The sequence below is a fragment of the Hevea brasiliensis genome, unplaced genomic scaffold, assembly GCF_030052815.1.
Source record: "Hevea brasiliensis isolate MT/VB/25A 57/8 unplaced genomic scaffold, ASM3005281v1 Scaf244, whole genome shotgun sequence".
Lineage (NCBI taxonomy): Eukaryota > Viridiplantae > Streptophyta > Magnoliopsida > Malpighiales > Euphorbiaceae > Hevea > Hevea brasiliensis.
Genome location: NW_026614745.1, coordinates 65,533 through 88,273, shown reverse-complemented (window position 1 = coordinate 88,273; position 22,741 = coordinate 65,533). Strand labels below are relative to the sequence as shown.

Sequence of the window (22,741 nt, the reverse complement as noted above, 5' to 3'; positions counted from 1 at the left end):
GCGCCGTTGCCGGGGATTTGATTTTTGTTTGATATTGAACAATTGTTTGTTTGGTTAATTTGGGCATTTTATTTTATTTTCTTTTTACCATTTTACTTTGAGAATTTGTTTATTTTGTTTTTCAGGTACTTTATTTTATGAGAAGGACAAAAAGTGAAGAAATCAATTTATTCTTTGATCCAAAAATAGAAAAGACAGCAAAAGCTTTAAGAGCAGAATCTAAAAGGAGAAAAGCTGAAATTAAAGCTCAACAACAACAAGAAAGAGCACAAGAGCAAGAGCAATTACAAGAAAAAATGGCCAACAACAATAACAATCGTTCTGTGAAGGATCATGCCTATCCTAACATTGGGGATTTCATGCCAAGTATCACAAGACCAAGAGTAGAAGCTAATAATTTTGAATTGAAGCCTGCACTCTGTCAGATGGTACAACAATCACAATTTGGAGGAAATCCAAGTGAAAGTCCACATGTGCATCTAGCACACTTTCTTGAGATCAGTGATATGTTGAAGATAAATGGAGTTTCTGATGATGCAATTCGACTCAGATTATTTCCATTTTCTCTAAAAGATCGAGCTAGAGAGTGGTTACATTCTTTGCCACCGGGTTCTATCACAACATGGGATGAACTTTCTCAAGCATTTTTAGCTCAATATTTTCCACCAAGCAAGACAGCTAAGCTAAGAAATGAGCTGACTTTTTTCAAACCTAGAGATGATGAGAGCTTGTATGAAGCATGGGAGAGGTACAAGGATTTGCAAAGGAGATGTCCACATCATGGGATTCCTAAGTGGATGCTTGTTCAACACTTTTACAATGGAGTTTCACCAGCTATTAGAAGTACAATTGATGCATCTTCTGGAGGTGATCTTATGGAGAAATTTGAAGATGAAGCTTTTTCTGCTCTGGATAAAATTGCTTATAACAACTACCAATGGAGTTGTGAGAGGACTGAGATCAAGAAACCAGCTGGTATGTTCAAGCTTGATGCCATGAATATGATTAATGCTAAGTTTGATGCTTTGACAAGGAAGATGGACAAGCTAAGCATGAAAGTAGATTCTTCAGCTGGAGGTTCTAGTAACTCAGTAGAAGTTGGAGCTGCAAATGTCAATTGTGCAGCTGATTTTTCTGCACTTAATCAAGATTTTTCTAGTGAGCAAGTGGATTATGTGGGGAACTACAATCAAAGACCAGGTGGTAACTCATTTTCTGCAACTTATGATCCGGCATGGAGAAACCACCCCAATTTCTCTTGGGGAGGTAGACAAGGACAACATCAGAATTTTCAACAACCTTCTGGGTATCAACAACATCAGAATTTTCAGCAGAATAGAGGTCCTCCTCCTGGAATTCCTAAACCTCAAAATGCACCTGCTCCACCTCTATCACAACAAGCACAACCAGACAAGACAGCTAGATTAGAAGCTATGATTGAGACTCTACTTGTGAGCCATCAAAGTCAACAAGAAATGATTTCTCAATTAGCATCTAAAGTAGATCAAATGGCAACACACAACAAGATGTTAGAGAATCAAATAGCTCAACAGGCTAGCTCTTCAAATAGTAAAGCTTTTGGGAAGCTTCCTAGCCAACCTGAGAATCCAAGGGAGCAGTGCAATGCTGTTACTTTAAGAAGTGGAAAGGTAATGGGGGAAGAACATGAAATTGAAGTAAAGTTGAAAGAAAAGAAAGATGAGTGTGAGAGTGAATCCACTTCAACTAAAGCTAAAGCTAGTAAGGAAGTAAATGAAGAGAAAGAAGATAAAAAGAAAATAGAAGAGAAAAATGTGCCTCCTGCACCGTACAAGCCACCATTGCCCTTTCCTCAGAGGTTTCATAAAGCATAATTAGATAAGCAGTTTGGGAAATTCCTTGAAGTTTTGAAGAAGTTGTATATCAACATTCCATTCACCGATGTCATTTCTCAAATGCCTTCTTATGCTAAGTTTTTGAGGGAGATTTTATCAAATAAAAGAAGGTTGGAAGATTATGAAACTGTTGCACTTACTGAGGAGTGCAGTGCTATATTGCAGAACAAGCTCCCACCTAAGCTGAAAGATCCTGAAAGCTTTTCCATACCATGTCACATTGGAGAAACAAGTATTGAGAGAGCATTATATGACTTGGGGGCTAGTGTTAGCTTGATGCCACTTTCCATATGTGAGAAGTTAAAGGTTGGAGATCTAAAGCCCACAACTATTTCTTTGCAGTTAGCTGACAGATCTATAAAGTATCCAGTTGGGATTTTAGAGAATGTACCATTAAAAGTTGGGAAGTTTTTCATTCCAGTAGATTTTATTGTACTAGAGATGGAGGAGGATGTAAGAACGCCCATCATACTTGGAAGGCCATTTTTAGCCACTGCAGGAGCTAATATAGATGTAAAGAATGGGAAATTGAAAGTTGTGATGGGGAGGAGGAAATAGAGTTTAATTTATTCCAACATTCCAAGGAACCAGCTGTGATGAATTCTTGTTATAGGGTAGATGTTATAGAGCATTATGCTGAAACTGAAGTTACTAAACTAGAGGAAATCAAGCTATTCCAATGCAATGCAATCAGCATAAAGTGCGAAAGAAAAAGTCAGCTTCACCATCTCATTTGATTAACAATGAAGCTTCAAAAGTTAAGCTCAAGCCTCCATCAAAATCACTCAAAAGAGAAGATTCATCTAAAGTTTGTAAGAATATTCTTCAAGACATAGTTGGGATTCTGAACAAAGCAACAGGTATTTTCACATATAATGGGAAAAAGTTGAAGTATAAATTCATTTCAGCACCTGTTGTGAAGGGAGGTAATATTTTCCAATTCCAACCACCATGAGCTTTGAAAAGAAGGTCAAGCTTAATACCTTAAATAAGCGCTTCTTGGGAGGCAATCCAAGCATATCCTTTTGTAGTTTATTAATCTTCTATTTCATTTCATTTTCAGTTTTTACCCTCATTAAACTCAAAAGTGACATTTGTTTATCTTTTGTAGGTCATTCATGAAGATTGGGCAAATTGACACTTGTAGCAAAAACAAAGAATTGAAAGGGAGCAAGTATAAAGTAAAATAATGCACTTTATCCAGTACCTGTGAACAGTAACACCTTTAAACTTGTGCTAAATTGCTGATATTGCAATCTACTTGATAGCACATGTTTAATTTTGTGTCTTGTGTAAATTTTGTGAAATGCAACTTAAATGAGGATCAATTTTGATATTTAGGACTGATGTGAGCTTTATTAAAGTGCAAAAATAGTGTTTGTTAAGTTTTACCTTTTAGTGTATTTACAGTTTTTATAGTTAGTTAGAATTTGCATGTTTTTGTTTGAGTTACTGTTTATGTTACTATTCATGCTACTGTTCATGCTGCTTAAAAAGTCAATTTCTATGTCTTTTCTGCAATTTTTGAATGTTTGGAACTTGTCTCAAATGCTGCTGAAAATGTTCTTTTGGTATAAACTTAGAAATAAGACCATTTCATTAAGTTTGTAAAAAGGTAATCACAATTGGTGCCTAATTTGAGCTAATTACCGCATGCTTGTATCATGCTTGACAAGTTTCTAAGAGATGATGAGCTTAAATTCCTCAATTTTATGGTATTTGTGTGTATTTGGTAATTGCTGAGGGTCATGATAGTATTCCATATCATTTGGACTGTTTTTGGTAAGTAAAACCGCAAATTTTTTCAAAACATGCCGAAACTTGCTGATGATGTTGCTTACTAAGCTGTATCCTATGCAAATTCTGCTTAACCCTATGCAAATTCTGCTTAACCCTAAGCAAATTTGTGTAGACCCTATGCATTACCCAGAATCTTTAATTTCAGCAATTGCTACATGCTTAACCTAAGCAACTACCCTATGCAAGTCATGCTTAACCTTAAGTAATTTTGTGCTTACCCCAGCAAAATGACTTGTGCCACTAGTAGACCCACCAGCAGCAAGCTGAACAACAACAAAGCCTTGACAGCAGAGCTTGAACAGTAGCAGTAGTTTAGCAATAGTTTTAGTTCTTCAATTCAGTTTTAGTTTCTGTTTTAGGTTTATTTTGTAATCCGTTTATTTTAATCTTTAAACTTTAGTAATAGTTGTAATACTTTGGTAATTAGTTTTTATGATTATATTTGCATTCATTTCCTTTAGTTTAGTTTATTTTATTTTATCTTCTAATATGGATATAGTTATTCTATGAATGCTTTTTGGTTTAATTCTTGATTTAACTGTTAGATCTTATTTCATTACACTTTTTCATCTTCTTGCACATTATTTTTGTACTTTATCTCTTATTCAGTCCTAATTTTGTTGATATTGATGAGTTGCACAATTTCCTTTGAGCTGCAAATGTTTAACATCATTTTGAGATAACAGCTTACCCTTTTACTATTTATGCTTATGGTATGTTGCCAGTGCTTATGCCAATGCTTATGCTTTTGCTTACCCTACGCAACAGGTTAAGCAACATTTTAAGCAGTGTAAATTCATACATTTGGGATACTTTTTCACATTTTTCTCCCTAAAGCTTCATTGTTAATATCATTTTGAGCTAATTTTGGAATTCTTGAGCTTATATTGATTTAATTCCCAAATTGTATATATTTCATTAATTGATTAATTCACACAATTTTGCCCATCTTTGCATTCATTTTAGACATTGAGGACAATGTTTCATTTGAGTTTGGGGGTGAGGGCAAAATTTTCGCAAAATCTTTAAAATTTTCATTCATTCATTTATTGCATTTCATTCATCCATATATAGATAATCCATACACTTATACATATACCACACACATGTCTATACTCATATACATACATTTGCATATAGTTTTCATATATATTACACTTAGTTTTAATTTGATTTATGCATTCATTTTAGGATCATGCATATCATAAAAATAATTTTTTACCTTATCCTTAGAGGATTGAGAATTACTTTGAAAAGCAATTGAGCTTACTTTTAGAAGGGTTTGATGGATTGAAAGTTCTAGATAGGTGCAAAGTTATTAGATTCTTGCTTTTGTTTATATCTTCTTAGCCAAGGGCCACCCAATCAATTGCATTGACTTTGAGTGCCGAGAGAAAACTCTAGGGTGAGAAGTAGCTAATTGATGTCTCACCAATCCTAGAATAATCTTTCTAAACCTTTCAAGGCGAAATCATAGCATGCACTTGAAAAAGAAATGATCTAGGCATTCTTTGAAATTTAAACCATTATTTTAGCCTTAGCCGACCTCACTTCAAAATTTCCCTTTGGAACCAATTTGAGCTTACATTTATCCCTCTTATTTCTTTGGAACCTACATTAATGCCTAGCCATAAACCCAAACACTTACCTACCCTCCATGAGAATAATTCTTTGAGTGATAGATACACTTAAAAAATAATAATAAAAATAATAATTAGTTGGGAGAAGTGATTCAAAGTAAAAAAAAAAAAAAAAGCTAGCAAATTCAATTATGGTATGTAAAGTAATTCACCACCCAAGTACACAAAGAAATGAGTTTGGGGGTGAATTGAAAGGGAAAATTATAATTCAAAGTCAATGTTATTTATGTAGTCCCTCTAAAAGCTTCAAAATTATATGCTAGCATTGGTGAATAGTTGTAAAGCTCCTTCCCCAATTTGATTCAAAAAAAAAAAAAGAGAAAAAATTTTGTGTGTCTTGATCTTTTAATAATTTGATTATTCTCATATTTTGTTACCTTTATCCTTTCCTTGTTAGCCACATTATCACCCCCTTGGCCCCATTACAACCCTTGAAAGTCCTTTTGATCTTTTGATGGTGTTTTGCTATATTAGTGGAGATTGGAATAGGAGAATTGCCTATGGGATTGTGATATCATTAATCCATTCATTTACTTCCATCATTATTTGAGACACTTTAGTTTGTGGATTACCCTATAGTCTATTTAGGCATGATTATTCTTTGTGATTGATTGGTTTGGGCTTGATGATATGGATAATTGACCCAAGGCTAAGCGGTGATAACTTTGGTAAGGATTGAATTCTTTGCATCTTGAAAGTGGGTATATGGTTTGTTAGTGGCTAAAAGTAAGCTTGAGAGTTTGGATAAGTAATTTTCATAAATTTAAGGTAAGGTACCCCAAATTGCATTAATTGTTTTTAATTTGCTTGAGGACAAGCAAAGGTTTGAGTTTGGGGGAATTTGTTACACTCATTTCATATAGGTATTTTAGGGTAGTTTTGCATCCATTTTGCCCTTATATTTTAGTATATTTTATGTTTTTAGCTTTATTTTAGCTTTATTTTAGCTTATTTGTTAACTTTAGATACTTTATATTTGATTTTTGTAATTTTGTTGTTTTTGATAGGATTTTGTGGCAAATCGAAGATCAATGAGTGCATTAGGAAGTGATTTGAAGAAATTGGGAATTCTTTAAGCATGGAGGAAAGTTGAAGAAATCAAGCTTTGAAAGAGCAAGTTAGCCGAAATTTACTTGAAACTTTACTTAAGATCCTGCTTAAGGTAAAGCGGCAGTGCTTAAGGTGCAGCACAAGTCAAGCATGAGCAGAAAAGTCTATTTTACTCTAAGTCTGCCGAGATTTGCTGAGGGTTTGCTTAACCTTAAGCAGACAGTGCGACCAGAAGCTGAAATTTGCTAAGAAGCTGCTTAGGGTTAAGCCGAACCCTAAGCATCGCCTAACGTGAATAATGCTGCTGACTTGGATAATTTTACATCTCATTTCCTATCCACTCCTTGGCTCTTATTTACTTTTAGGGCAACTTTTTGGGACCATATAAATTCATCATTTCCTAGTTTTTGCCACAGAAGAGAAAAGGGAGGAAAAACAAAAAGGAAAGAAAATATAATAGAGAGAGAGAAGACGCCATTTTCTGGGGAGGAGCTGCTGCAACCATTTTTGGAGCTCCAGAAACCAGAGTTTTAGGTTCTTCTACCTGAGTTTTTCTATTTTAGTCCTCTTATCATGTTTTTCTTTACTTTTCCATCAATCTTTCTTGTAAATACCATTATGAGTGAGTAAACTCTTTAGATTTCAGAGTTGGAAAATATGTTTTAGATTAATTTGTGTATTTGGACTAGGTATTTCTTTATTTTACATAAATATGAGTTTTGATTCCTTCCTTGTGTGCTTGATTTACTTGCCTAATGTTGGTACCCATTGGGTATTGTGATAATCTTTGATTGAAGGACCGAAAGGTGAAAGTCATTGATAGATAATCAAGGATTGGAACTTAAAATAACCTAGATTTAGAAATAAACTAGGATTTTAAGAGGAATTAATGATTGGTTACAAAACTTAATGGGTTTTAAAGTAATCAAATAACATACAAAAGTAGGTTTGGTTATTTTAGAACACACTTTGGTTTGCTTGAAAAAGATATCAAAGGAATTTAGAATCAATTTCCTTCAAACTCTATTTTTCCCTAAAAATTGGAATGCCCAAGACAAATCCCAATTAATTTATGCATAAACCCCCAACTCTGGAATCACTTTTAACATAATTAGACTTTGATTTGAATTACCCATTGTTAATTTAGTTTAATTGCAAACTAGATCTAGAATTTATTTGTTTGCTCTTTACCCATTTCAATTAGATTAATCAATTTACCTTGCTCATTTACATTTACCATTTATTCATTAATCATTAGCCCAAATAATCACTTCATTCATAGTTTGGTACTCAAACGGTAAATCCTCGTGGGAACGATACTTGATTCATCACTTTATTACTTGAGATGACCCGTATACTTGCGGATTCGCCCCATCAAATGGTAGGCAAGCTTGTATGGATGTGCTAATGAGTTTGGTATGTTTAAAAGTGGTTAAATGCAACAATTTAGTAAGTTAGGGTTTTTGGACATTAGGGTTTAGAGACAAAAATGTGAGAAACTTGTAAATGGTGTCTTTGACCTAATGTGAAGTGAGAAACGGTCATTTGTGACCTAATTAAGTGTGTTAGAAGTGTTTGAATCAAAGCCAAATTCGGATTGAGTATGGTCATGCTGCTGGCAGCATGACCAAGATACCTTTGAGGGACCAAAAATGAAATTTTACAAGTCCAATTGGTATGAGACCAATTGAGAATGAAAATAGACACTAAATGACACAATTTTCATTTAGGAAGCATGCCCAAAAAGTGACCAAAACCTAGTAAACAAATTGACCAAAGTTAGAAAATTGCAGGCTGCCCTGTATAAACTGACCAAATGAACAGTGTTTGTTCATTTGGCCATAACTTGAGTTAGGCAGGTCTAAATGACCTAACATTTACCAGTGGTTAGATGAGATATAGACCTAAAACTTTCATGAAGAACATAAACCCAAATTATGCCATTAACCAAGTCATTTGGCCACCCCAAGTTGGTGACCCAAATCTGCCAAAGACTAAAAATTGCCGAGTGCAGGTTGAATCTAATCCGGCAGCCATGGTTCAAATGGCCATAACTTAAGCTACAAAACTCCAATTGGGGTGATTCAAAAAGGAGAATAAACTTAAGACATTAGGGAACATTTTCTATGAAGAAAATTTTGCCAAATTCCAACAGTAAAATGATCAATGGAACAGTGCAACTTAGGACTCCAAAACTGAAAATTGGCAATTTTGCCTAAAAGACCTAAGTTTTGAGTAAACAACCAAAACCAACAAATTTAGTGACCAAAATGTGGTATGTGGGTGAAGTTGGAGTTTCCATACCTATTAAGCCTTAGAAAGTCAACAAATTGACTTGAATAGTGTAGTGAATAGTAACCCCGAAACACAAATTTTAAAGAACGTCAAGTTTAGCAGATATAAGCTAGATAAAAGTGAATTTGAATTTATTTTTAGATTTATGCTAAGCTATGGTACTGAAACACTGTGAAACTGTGTGTTTCAGCTGAAAAAGACTTGAAAGGTCTGAGAGACTGAGTCAAGGCCTAGAGGCGACTCACGTCAGATTTGTGCACAATAATCCTTATTTGAGCATTTTGTCATTGAAAAATTGATTTGGTATGATTTATGAAAAATTGGTGTTAATCATGAATTGTGTTGCCACCTTATGAATGAAATTATGACTTTGGAAATTTATTGGATTTCTCATGAATTATTTGAATAAATTGTTTTGAATTGATTTTGTGTTCACACTTAACATGACAGTATCACATTACTCCTCCTCCACTTATGGGGTGAGATCGATTATTTTTCCTCCCTCTCTGGTTTACCAGTTGAGGTTGTAGATCGGATGAGTACTCATTAGCTAGCTAGCCACCTCCCTCATTGATTTCGATTAGTGGGGTTGTAGATTACTTTGTCGTGGTGTATAACACGGCATTGATCGGAAATTTTGTGTCATAACTTAAGTTGTGTATGAATTGGCAACACTGTGTTTATCAAATTATTTGACTAAATTGTGTTATTATGAGTTTTGATAATTTGTGAAATGTGATTGAGAAATATTTAAATTGTGTTTTGTCAATGAATGATTTATGTATTGTATTTCAAATTTTTATTGTGCACCACTGAGCATTTTTATACTCAGCGATAGCTTATTTTGCTGTCGCAGATAAGAGCAAAGAGAAAGCAGCAGAGTGAGCTGCTGCTGATATTGAGGACTACACTGATATTTTTGTACGGGTATTGTTTTATACCCTTGTAGTTATTTTGATGTTAATATTGTAATGTTTTATGTATCAATGTAAAGTTGAGCAGTTGTATAGTAAATTGTAATAATATTATTTTTGGAACTTCTTTTTGTAAATTAAGATTTGTATTTGTGAATTTCATACTTTATGCACTGTGAATGAAGTTATGAAATATTTTGAGATGATAAACTTTGATTGGATTGTGGAATTATTTTGAAGTGGATTGAATTGAGTTGACTTGAAATTGTTTGGAGGTTGGGAGTTGAGGAAAATTTGTTGGAAGTGTTTTTCTCAGGTATTTAAAGAACTGTTTTCTCAAAATACAGACGGAACTCTGTCGAAATTTTTATAAAATTTGCGGAGAAAAAAAAATGGACAAAATTTTTACTAGTATTTAAGCTTTGAATAAATGATTTTAATTTCTACCAAAATGCTCACTACTTCCAAAATGCAAGAAAATAGTTTTAAAATCCCTTGTAGTGTACTTAATGAATTATCGATAGGTGAAGTTCGGTAGTTCATTAGGTATTCTACGGGATCATGTTATGCCTTACAGAGGGGTAAGGTGTGACAAATAAGCTTTGGGTAAAATTATTTTCATTATTTCTCAGTCTATGGTGCTTAAATGCAGTGTTTCTTAAACTGAAAAAATTGGAGAAAATTTCTAAGAAAAATATATGATGAAAGTAAAATTATTTAGAGATATTCTATGGTGTTTGTTGAATTTTCGAGTGATTGTAGAATATTTTTAAAAAATATAGATGGATTTTAATTAGATTTTAAGTATATGGGCATATAAGATTATCTGAAATTATAATATTTAAATTTTATATAATTGATTGAAACTTGAGAATAGAGGTTTAAATATGTGAATATTGAATTGGGTTGAATTAAGAATATGTTAGCTGTTGGAAACTTATGGAGTTGAGTAATATTCTTGAATAAAATATTCATGGGTGATTAGAAAATTACAATTCCTTTTGTGATAGCTTTATAACTTTATTAAGGATCGCGGAGCAAAATTTTAGAATTTTTAGACCTTGTTTGAGTGGATTTTTACAAAATATCAATTATAGGGACTAAAACGTAATTTTTCAAGTTTATGACTATTGTCTGATTTGAAGGGCCTAGGAGGGGCCATATAATGTTAATGAGATGTGATTGTGAAAATTGAGAATTTAGAAGTGTTATTTGAATCTTTTTGCAAGTTGGGTAGGTCCTAAGTATAGGGGAAACTCTGTCAAATTTTCTGCATAAATTAGGATTGCCTCTTTAAATTTATTTTTATTTGAATTAGCACTAATAAATTCATAATAAAATTATGTAGGTGATCAGAGTCAACCATCTTTCTTCACCCAACCTCTAAAGTCATCTATGTTGTACTGTGAGTAAAATATTAATTTTAATTATAATTTCAATATTATTATATGTTCAGGCATGCCTATGCATCACTTATAAATATGTATCTATATAGTTAAACACTAGGCACATTTTATATTGCATTCTTAATTGATGAAGTGCCATGGATATTGTTTATAGTAATTTGGAGCAGTGTGCGTACGTTGGTGTACGTGTGGTGTGTGGTATTAGATATGGATAGGATGGGTAGACGCGGCTTGAGAGACACTCGCTAGGACCTGGTCCTTTATGGATAAGTCGGGTTAGGCACGGCTCGAAATGATCTCTCTGGCTCCCGCATTTGGTTTATCAAGCGAAAGTCCGGCTTGAGAGACACTCGCTGGCAGAGGTTGAATTAAGAGAACTGTATAGGGATCAATTCCCATATATGTACTGTTTGAATATTATATGGGTGCGTGAGTGCTCCAAATTTACCTTTTTGCTGTTATGATGTAATTTGTATAAAAATTATGATGATGTTGCATTTCACTCTTTAGGATGCATTAGCTTTAGATAGCTATAGAAATTGTACTTAAAATTGGTATTTTACTCTCTGAGTCAAACGCTCACTCCTGTTCACCCTATTTTTCCAAGCTACAGGAGGAGACCTTTTTCAGAATAACCTGCTTCTTTTTCTCGCAGGTTATCAATAATTACTTAATTGTATTATTATTCTCTAAATTTATAATTTAATACTCCGCATATACTAGCAGTAGCATTAATCTTGTTAGGGACTGTATGAATTTAAGTTTTTGTATTAATAAGTTAGAAACTTTTATGATTTTTAAATAGTTTATAAATGATGTAACAGGGTTGAGCTGGGCTTCCCTAATTTGAGTTTCTGATAATTATTGAGTTAAGTTGACCCGAAATAAAATTATAATAGTTTAATTTAAATTATTTTATATGCATGTTGGGCCTAAATTGTGAGCTTGGTTATGGGTTTAAAAATAATAAGGCTTACTACGGGCCTTGGGGGCTTTATGCCGGCCCAGGTCCTAGTGCCGGTCCGGGCCATAGGTTGGATCATGACAATTTAGTTTTTAAGATTTGGTTAAACCTATATCTTAATCCCGTTTGTTTTAAGATCAGATAATTTAGTTTTTGAAATTTTAATAAACTTACAAGTTAGTACTTGCAGTTAGAAGAATCATCAATTCCCCATTAAATTTACTAAAAATGATCAAGGTACATTTAACTCTATTTTTAATTTAAAAAAAATTTAAGCCCTAATGTATTATTTTATTAACAATTTGCTTCCAGATTCATATTTTATTTTTTTTATATAAATAATAATATAATATAATATATGAAAATATTATAAACCGATAAATTGAATTTTACAAAATTGTAAAGGCCTATTTATAAATAGTTATAATATTTAAGAATTAATTTGTAAAATATATGGATGATTTTATAATTAATACAAAATTTTTAGTTCCTTAAAGTAATTAGTCCATAATTTTAATAATTATAATTTAAATTTAAAATTTTTTAAATTAATAGGACTCACATTTTAAAAATATAGGAATTAAATTATTAATAAAATAAAATTTCAATGACTAAATTATTAATAAAATAAAATTTTAGGGATTAACTTTTTTTTTTAATTGAAAATAGAGTTAAGGATATTTTAGTTATTTTTACTAAAATTAATGACAGCTTAATTGAAATTCTAACAACTAATTTATAGGTTTATTGAAATGTTAGTTAGGAATAAATTATAGGAACTAATTAATGGGGCTAAATTGCTTGGTTTTAAAATTAAAGACTACGTTGTAGGTTTACCTAAATCTGAGGGATTAAGTTGTAATTTACCCATACTTAAATTGTAACAATAAATTATTATTTATAGAAAAATATAAGTTATTTTATTGTAAAACAATACATTTAAACCTAAAAACTTAAAAAAAATGATAGTTTTAAATTTAGAGAGAGTGTTGGGTAAATTACATTTAGTTCATTTTAATATGAGCTTGTATAAATAATGAATTATTTTATAAATCAAAATAATTAACTAATTTAATATTGTAATCCAACCACTTATATATTACTATTTTACTTCATATTTTTTTGATGTGAGATTCATAACACTTCCTCCTCATAGTTGTCACTTGACAATTAGTTAGTATTTTAACCCAATATAGGTTTAATTATACTGTAATACCCTTAATTTTTAAATAATTATTTATATGTAAATATTAATATTTTATTATATTTAGTATTATGGAAAGTTATTTGAAATTTTCTGAATTTTAAAAATCGGGTTTGATTTTCTTAAAATAATAAATTTTATTAATTTTTAAAAATTAATTTAAAGACCACGTGGTAAATTTAAAAATATATTTGGACTCTACAAATTTTTCGAGCTTTGTAAAATTTTTTCGGAATTTTTGGGCCTCGCTTTTGGTCATAGAGTAGAGTAAAAATTCAATTTTAGGTATCTTAAATTGAACCGGCTGAATTGAACTGAGCCGAACATAACTGGTCGAATCGAACCAACCCAACTCCTTTTCTTTCCCCCTCCCCGCTTGCCTAACACCTTTCCTTTCTCTCTCATTTTCTCTCTCCTCTCTCCTCGCCTCGCTGACCAGCTGTGGCCCCTCCCTTCCCTAGTCACCGGCGCATCTATCCCAAGCCTCCCCTTAGCCGGCCGATGTCCTAGGTGGTCAAAAAATTGTGCCAAACTCTCCCCTTCAGGCAGTGCGACTCTTGAGCTTTCCAGCCAAAATCCAGCTAATCTGACTACCAATTGGACCGAGTCTTATCCCAAACCTCATCTACACCTCGAAAGCTTTCCATAGACACTAAAATCACAAATTTTCATCCAGTGGTTTGTCAAATTTTAGCCCGGAAAGTTTTAGCCCATTTTAATTGTTGGGCTAAATTTCTCCAAATAGGGAACCCCAAGGAGATTCTGAGAGTATTGGCGTGCTTCACTCGTTGAGAGTTTCGTGGCAATATAAATTTCAAAATTTTTCTACAGCAACATTTTGGTGGGTCCCATGGACTTTGCAATATTTTTTTGGGCTTTAAATGAGCTTATTTAATTTTGTAAAAATTATATTCTAGCCCCTGGTAGTATGGGCTTAGCGTAGGTACTTTCGTTTCATGAAAATTCGATCAGTGCCGGATTGGCAATTTCGAGCTGAACAGATAGGTTGCCGAAGCCGTTTTAAAATCGGATTGGAATTGCAGTCCTCCCACCATTTGTAGACACTCTGGACGCATTCCAAGTATCAGAATTGACGTAGGTAAACCCGAACATTGTATTTCTTTATTTACTTAGTGCTGGGTTTAGAATAAAAATCTATAAAATATTCATGGATCGCTAGAAAATTATAATTCCTTTTGCATTAGCTTTATAATATTGTTAAGGACCGCAGGGCAAAATTTTAGAAATTTTAGAGCTCGTTTGAATGATTTTTATAAAATGTTAGTTTTAGAGACTAAAACATAATTTTTTAATTTTGTGAGTATTGCTTGTTTTGGAGGGCCCAGGATGGGCCATATGATATTGATGAGATATGGATGGAGATGTATGATTTAGAAGTGTTATTTAAGCTCTTTTATAGATTAGGTAGGTTCTAGGTACAAGGGAAGCTCTGTCGTATTTTCAGCAAAACCTAGGTTGTCTTTGACTCTTTCAAAGTTTTGTTTTAAGTAAATATTGATCAGTTTGTAATGTAATTATTTTGGTGATCCGGGCCAGCCTTCCTCCTTTGCCCAGCCACCACAGTGACTTGTGAAGTATTATGAGTGGATATTGATTTTACTTATAATTTCAATATTATTACGTATTTAAGGCATGTTCATTCATCACTTATAGATATATGTACATAGTTATTTACTAGGCACGCCTTGTATTGCATTTGTATTTGATGACATTACTGTGGTTCTTGCTTTATGATGATCTGGAGCTACGTGTATGAGTTAGTGTGTATGTGGTGTGTATATGGATATGGGCAGAATGGGTAGACGCGACTAAAGCTTAACTCGCAGGGATTTGGTCCTTATTATGGTTAAGTTGGGGTAGGCATGGCTCGAGTTGACCTTGCTGGCCCCGCATTTGGATATTAAGAGAAAGTCTAGCTTTGAGTTGATCTTGCTGACAGAGGTTGGAATTAAGATAGCTGTATAGGGGATCAGCTCCCATATATATATATATATGTGTGTGTGTGTGTGTGTGTGTGTGTGTGTGTGTGTGTGTGTGTGTGAGTATGGATTTGACACATGGGTGTGTGAGTGCTCCAGATTGCCTTTGGTGTGATTATGACTTAACTTGTTTGAATTGTGTGAAGAAGTTGCATTTCATTCTTAGGGATGCACTAGACTTAGATAGTTATAGAGATTTTATGTAAAATCAATATCTTACTCTATGAGTCGAACGCTCACTCCTGTTTACCCCATTTTTTCATGTTACAGGAGGGCTTTTCTTTTCATGAGTTTAACCTGCTTCCTTCCTCACAGGTCCATTAGCTATTATATAAATATTTTATGTTCTTAATTCGAACTCTAGAATTTCGTATGTGCTAGGATTATCTTATTTGGTTTGGGAATGGTAAAATATTGTTATTTCAAAATTGTAAACTTAATATTATGCATGTATGTTGAATGAAATGGATATTTATGATGGATAAGGGAGCTGAGCTCCCATTAGACTTCATTGATTAATTGAGGATTGTAAGAGTGAGCTGAGCTCCCCAAATTTGTATATTTTGTGATTACAAGTCGGGTGAGTTAAGAACTCCCTGTTGGATGGTCCAGGTTATTGTTCAACTTTATCTAGTTGATTTCTTGAAATTGGACTCAAATATGGGCTTTTATGGTTGTGTTAGAAAATAGTTAGACTTACTACGAGTTTTGGGGGTCTTATGCTGATCCAAGTCCTAGTGCCGGCCTAGCCCATAATTTGGGTTGTGACACAGTTGGTATCAAAGCTTAGGCTCTAGATTCATGGGACATACATGTCTAAGGCCTTAAGAAGAGTCTGGTTAGGAGCCACATGAGGAGTATAGGATCCATATTCATCCTTGCACTGTCATCCTTGCATCTAGTTTTTGCTTCATGCACCTATGTATGATTATGAGTTTGTAGAGATGCTTAACAAGCTATTTTTGATTTTGTGGGCTAATACTGCTGAATTTCAAGAAAATGTGTAGCATCAGAATGGAAAGTGCTAGATGAAGTATTTGCACAAGATGAGGCACCTGCCCCAAGGAGATGGGGTAGGAGACCTAGAGTTGCTCAAGTAGAAGAGTAATAGCCACCAGTTCAGGAACAATCTTTCATGGCCCAGGGTCTTATGGATCTAATGGCAGCTACTTTAGCTGGTTTGCAGAGGACCATTGATATGATGGCACAGTATATGGTTTTCCCTCCACAATAGTAGCAAGCCATAGTACAGAGAGTGGAACCTTATAAGCAAATCATAAATTTTAAGAAGTTAGTGTCTGGTACTTATGATGTGTCAGATGATGGCTATCGATTTTTAAACTCATGCAGACAGGCAGGGATGGAGCTGCAGTTAACTGACAGGAGATTAATAGACTGCATACAACATGTTTTGGGACCCATGCTTACACATTGGATGTCAGATTATGTGCTTCCTCGCATTGAGGGGTTATCATGGACATAATTTGTGGAACTGTTTATCAACAGATTCATACTAGAAAGTTTCAAAAATCAAAAGTAGTGGGCCTTTGAGGCTTTAAGACAGAATGATAGATTTGTAGATGAGTATGCTTTTGAATTCTTAGAGTTGAGCCGGTATGCCCCTATAGCTATGGTTATAGAAAGCATGAAAGTGAAGAGGTTTCTAAAGGGGCTAGATAGGAAATATGTAAACCTGGCTATGTTGTTAGATTAACCCTTTGATGTTGTAGTGGATAGGGCTAGACAATTTGAAATTAGCTACATGGGAGATGATGGGAATATAGCAAAGAAAAATAGGGCTGAAGGGTCTTCCAGTTTCACACAAATGCACACCACGGGTGGCAGCCAGAGCCACCACAGCGGAAGGATTATAAGGAATAAGAAAGTAGGCCACAAATATAGAATCAAAGGATTCAGGCTAGGTTATGGTTCAAGCAGTGGTCAGAGTTTAGGCTACAGCAGTTCTGGATTTGGTTCAGGGTCTTCCTTAGTGCCATGCACACAATGTGGCAAATCACACATGGGGCCTTGCTTGATAAGCTCTGGTGGATGCTTCAGATGTGGCCAACAAGGCCACTTTGCCAGGGAATGTCCCATGATCAGCAAGCACATAATGGGGTTACAAGGTTCTATTGGTAATATGGCCCGTCAGATGCACCCTGGCACATCCAGCATGGCAAGCAGTCAGTACAGTGGACAATAGAGCTATGGACAGGGAGGATGTGGATTTGGAGGCAAATCTAGAGGCAGGAGTCAACTTCAAAGTTCTACAATTTAAGGCAGGGGTTAAGTTTGAGTTTTCACTTTGACTCACTAGGATGCTCAAGCTTCTAATGCTGTTGTGCAAGGTATTCTCCCAGTTTATTCCTTTGAGGCACGTGTTCTGATAGATCTGGGTGCTACGCATTCATTTGTTTCCCTTGTTTTTGTCCTGAGGTTGGGTAGGAATCCTACAACATTAGAGTGTCCCTTGTCTATAGCTACCCCACTTAGTGACAATATAGACGTAGACATAGTTTTTCCAGGTAGCCCAGTGGTAGTGGATGGAAAGATCTTCTCGGCAGATTTGGTTCCTTTGCCAGTGATGGACTTTGAAGTAATCTTAGGAATGGATTGGCTATCAACTCATTATGCCACATGTTTGCTGGTTTTACAACCACCGCAAGTGCACGGATCGCTAACAAGTAATAAAGTGATGAGTAGAGTATCGTTCCCACGAGGACAGTGTTGAGTATCAAACTATAGTGATTTTAATTATCTAGACGATCGAATTTTATAGAAATAGTAATTAAATCTAAATTAAAAGAAATAAAATCTAAAACAGTTATTTAAACTAAAATACTAATGGGTGAGAATATTCTAGAGCTGGAGATTCCTACTTCAATCAATTATAGAATCAATCTAATTCATTCAATAATTTGGAGATTATTACTTTTATGGAAATTAATCCTAAGTTATCTTAAGTCTCTCTCAAGGTACTCAAGGTGTATTTTAATTAATCTAAACCCTACTTTCGTGGTGATTAAATTAATTAAAACCCTTTAAGATCTTTGATTAATTTTGGAACTCCACAAAGGTCATCAGCCTATCTCTAGGTCAGATTTTTTAGGTTCAAAATCCTGATTTTCTAATACTAATCTTCACCTTTCAGTTCTTCAATTAGTATCTTAGATCATAGCTAAGTAGGTACCAGCACATAGCATGCATTAAGAACACAAGAGATTGAATCAAAGAACAAAACCTCCAATATATTAAATAAAATCAAATCAGATCTATAATTAAATTGAGAGTGCTACATCCCTAACCCTAGAATAAAGAGATTACTCACACATGGTGAGTTTTACAATCAAGTTTATAGAAAGATAAAAAGAAGACAAGAGAAGAAAATAGAGTGAAAGAACCCAAAAGGAGAGTTGCAGCCTTGGACTTTTGGAACTTCAGCTGAACATCCCTTTAACAATGTTGTAGATCTTGTTTCTCCCTTGCCTCCCTTGAAGTTGATGTGCATTCTTGAATGTAAATTCTCCTCCCTCTCTCAATTTTTGACTTGTTATATTTATATCTGGTGTAAAAACCCTAATTTTAGAGTCTTAGAAGCGTTACGAGTCCATCCGGGTCGGGTTGAAAGCAAGAAAAGCCGCATCAGAATTACTATCAGGGGACTTTACACGGGCCGTGTAGTGATACACGCCCCGTGTAACTTTCTGCCACTTTGTTTTTCAAGTTTTCTTCAGTCCAAAGAGATGCACAGGGTCCAGGAAGTTACACGGGGTAGGTTACACGGCCCGTGTACTGCTTCTGGCCCTGTATTCTTCACGTTTTGACCTTTAAATCTCTTTCAAACTCGTCATTGATTCTAGAACCACATAAAATACCTGATAAAATATAAAAATTAATGAATTGAGTTAGATTAACATGTTTTCTAAAATAATACTAAAAACACATAAAAATAAACATAAAAGGAGACTAAATGCTAACAAAATGCAATGAATGTTAACCTTAAATGTCTATATAATTTGATGCAATCAAATAACCCAAACTCAAACTCTTGCTTGTCCTCAAGCAAAATAAAACTTTATAAAAACTCATTGGGGTATTTAGAAATATAACAAAAAAAAAAAAACTTACACATAATTGGACATTTTTCAATCTTCATACCAATTTTCATTTTCGAGGCATAGGGACCTCAACAGTTGCCCGCTAGAACCTCACCCCCTTTATGGTATTTCAACTAATTATTCCTCTATACAAGGCCATTAATAAGTCACAAATAACCTATTTTATGAAGATAGACTTGAAAAACACTTACTCCCCTAAATTTGCCTATATTGTGGATGATTATGGTGAGTTTAATTTAATTCCAACTCCATAGGCATATCTCAATTCCCTATCTCTACTAATGTAGCATACACTTTAAAAAGATCAAAAGATCTTTAAAAGGGTTATAATGGGGCTAAGGAATAATGATTTAGTTACCAATGAAGGGTTTTAAGGAGTGTAAATATGAGGATAGCAGCTATGTACAAAGTAGTAAGTATACCAAGTTTTTACTACTGATTTTGTATGGAGAGGAGTTCTTGATTTTTATAGTGCTAAGCATGCTTTCATGATACGTATCTTAGGACACCTTTCTCTCTCTCTCTCTTTTTTTTATTTATTTATTTTTTGGTCCCCTTGTTCTCTCCCCCAAACTCATTATTTTTGATGGGTTGAAAAGGTAAATTTTTCTTTGATTTCAATTGCACACTTGCACTCTTTCTTGAGTTCTACATCCTCTCTCTATTTTTTTTTTTTTTTTTTGCACCTAATATACTTTTTACTTATGCATTTAGCTTCCTCAAAAGGGTAGGGTAGCTGTTTAGGCTAAAAACTAAGTAAATAATATGGGTAAGCAATAAATTCTAATGGATAAATATTGGCTTCAAGTTGACTGCAAGGGATATATATTTTAATTAAGGATGGCTAAGGCTTAATGGGGCTATATCAAAGAATGCCTTAATTATCTCTTCATCAAGCATATGCTAGGATTTCGCCTTGATAGGACTAAGAGACATATTCTAGAGCTGGTGAGGCATTTTTAGGTTTACTTGTATTTCAAAAATTTTCTCCTAATTTTGCAAGTTCAATGTGACAGATTAATGAATATGAAGGGGTTTAACTAGTTAAACTCCACTTAGGTGATTAAGTTTTTCACAAATAACATATTGAAGCCTTTTTGCCCATTCAATTACATTCATTCCTTTTTCCCAGAGAGTCCAATCATTAGCTCATCAAGATTCTAAGTTAAAAGCTTTTAAAAAAAAATCCAGAATTTTCAAAATTTGTAAAAATTTTCTGGATTTTTTATATACAAATATAATATAGATATAATAAGGTGATGCAGAATGAAATGCAATATATGAATGCAATGCATAAAATGCACCCCTAAACTCAAATTTGATATTGTCCTCAATGTCATCAAGATATCATAATCAGGTCAAGAGTAACATCATAAATGTAATAACAAGGAAAAGCTAATGGATATAGAATACTCCCCCTTGAAGCATGCCTTCCCTTGAAGATTTGTGATTTTGATCTCCATTGCTCTTTTCAAGTATTTCTTGAACCTACAAAGTGAACAAATATCGAAATCAAGTTTGGGAGGGTGATAAAATAAAAGAAATAGTGTTTGCTGGTTTTTCAACCACCGTAAGTGCACGGATTGCTAATAAGTAATAAAGTGATAAGTAGAGTATCGTTCCCACGAGGACCGTGTTGAGTATCAAACTATATTGATTTTAATTATCTAGACGATCGAATTGTAGAGAAATAATAATTATATCTAAATTGAAAGAAATAAAATCTAAATAATTAACTAAAATAAAATACTAATGGACAAAGGCATTCTAGAGCTAGGGGTTCACACTTCAATCAATTATAAAATCAATCTGATTCATTCAATAAACGGGAGATTATTACTTTGATGGAAATTAATCCTAAGTTATCTTAAGTCCTTTCTCAAGGCACTCAAGGTGTATTTTAATTAACATAAACTTTACTTTCGTGGTGATTAAATTAATTAAAACCCTTTAAGATCTTTGATTAATTTTGGAACTCCACAAAGGTTATCAGCCTATCTCTAGGTCAGATTTCCTAGGTTTAAAATCCTAATTTTTTAATATTAATATTCACCTTTCAGTCCTTCAATTAATATCTGTAATCAATACTAAGTGGGTACCAACACATAGCATGCATTAAGATCACAAGAGATTGAATCAAAGAATAAAATACCCAATGTATTAAATAAAATCAAACCAGATCCATAATGAAATTGAGAGTGCTACACCCTAACCCTAGAATAAAGAACCTACTCACCCATGGTGAGTTTTACAATCAAGTTTATAAAAAAGATAAAGAGAAGACATGAGAAGAAAATAGAGTGAAAGAACCCAGAAAGATAGTTGCAGCCTTAGACTTTTGGAACTTAAACTGAAAATCCCTTAGAGAAATCTTGAAGATCTTGTTTTCTCCCTTGCCTCCCTTGAGGTTGATGTGCATCCTTGAATGTAAATCGGCTCTTCAATGTAAATTCTCCTCTTGGATGTAAATTCTCTCTTGCCCTCAATTCCTGACTTGTTATATTTATATCTGGTGTAAAAACCCTAATTTCAAAGTCCTAGAAGCATTAGGAGTCCATCCGGGTTGAGTTGGAAGCGAGAAAGTCATATCAGAATTGTTGTCAGGGGACTTTACATGGGTCGTGTAGTGATACATGCCTCGTGTAACTTTCTGCCACTTTTGTTTTTCAAGTTTTCTTTGTCCAGAAGGTTGCACAGGGTCCAGGAAGTTACACGGGGCAAGTTACATGGCCTATGTACTGCTTCTGGACCTGTATTCTTAATGTTTTGACCTCCAAATCTCTTCCAAACTCATCCTTGATTCTAGAATCACATAAAAACAGCTGATAACATATAAAAATCAATGAATTGAGTTGGATTAACATATTTTCTAAAATAATAATGAAGACACATAAAAATAAACTTAAAAGGAGACTAGATGCTAATAAAATGCAATGAATGTTAACCTTAAATGTCTATATAATTTGATGTAATCAAATAGATAAATGCAAAGATTAAATTTAATACTTGGGTTGCCTCTTAAGAAGCGCTAATTTAAAGTCATTAGCTAGACCCCTTTTAGAATTGCTAATCGAAAAGCAGTTTTCGCCCATAGTAGTTATCATGTAACACCACATATGGGTCTTGATTTGTGGTACCCTCAAGATTGGCAAGATTTGGAATAAGATTGCACATAGTATGAACAACACATGGTTTAAAGTTATATGCTTGTGAAGAGGACTGTTTCAGCTCATGGAAGACATGTGATGATGTAGGCGGTGTCCATGATAGAAAAGGGTCTTCTAGTGGTGTATGTGCATGAATCATTAATGAACTCAGATTGATAGTCTTATTTATTTCTTCATCCACCATCTTCATCTTTGATTTGTCTTTATGTAAGCACTCTTCCAATGACCTTCCATCAATAAAGGAGTTGCTTTCTTCAATTTTAGGTTCCACTTCTTCTTCAAGTAACTCTTGTTCTTCTGGGAATTCTA

General features: G+C 33.8%; 2 protein-coding genes and 1 non-coding gene across 3 annotated transcripts; 2 read left to right on the top strand and 1 right to left on the bottom strand.

The window, feature by feature from the left end:
• Positions 1-680: 680 nt before the first annotated feature.
• On the bottom strand, positions 681-787 carry LOC131176795 (small nucleolar RNA R71). Its single transcript, XR_009146686.1, has one exon. It is a non-coding gene; the product is annotated as a small nucleolar RNA R71 (small nucleolar RNA).
• An 865-nt stretch (positions 788-1,652) lies between these two features.
• Positions 1,653-2,432, top strand: LOC131176794 (uncharacterized). Its single transcript, XM_058141828.1, has 2 exons — positions 1,653-1,837; positions 1,985-2,432. The coding sequence occupies exons 1-2, from the start codon at positions 1,653-1,655 to the stop codon at positions 2,430-2,432; spliced, it is 633 nt and encodes a 210-aa protein (XP_057997811.1).
• Positions 2,433-16,909: 14,477 nt separating this feature from the next.
• LOC131176793 (uncharacterized) lies at positions 16,910-17,350 on the top strand. Its single transcript, XM_058141827.1, has one exon. The coding sequence runs from the start codon at positions 16,910-16,912 to the stop codon at positions 17,348-17,350; it is 441 nt and encodes a 146-aa protein (XP_057997810.1).
• The last annotated feature ends 5,391 nt before the right edge of the window (positions 17,351-22,741 follow it).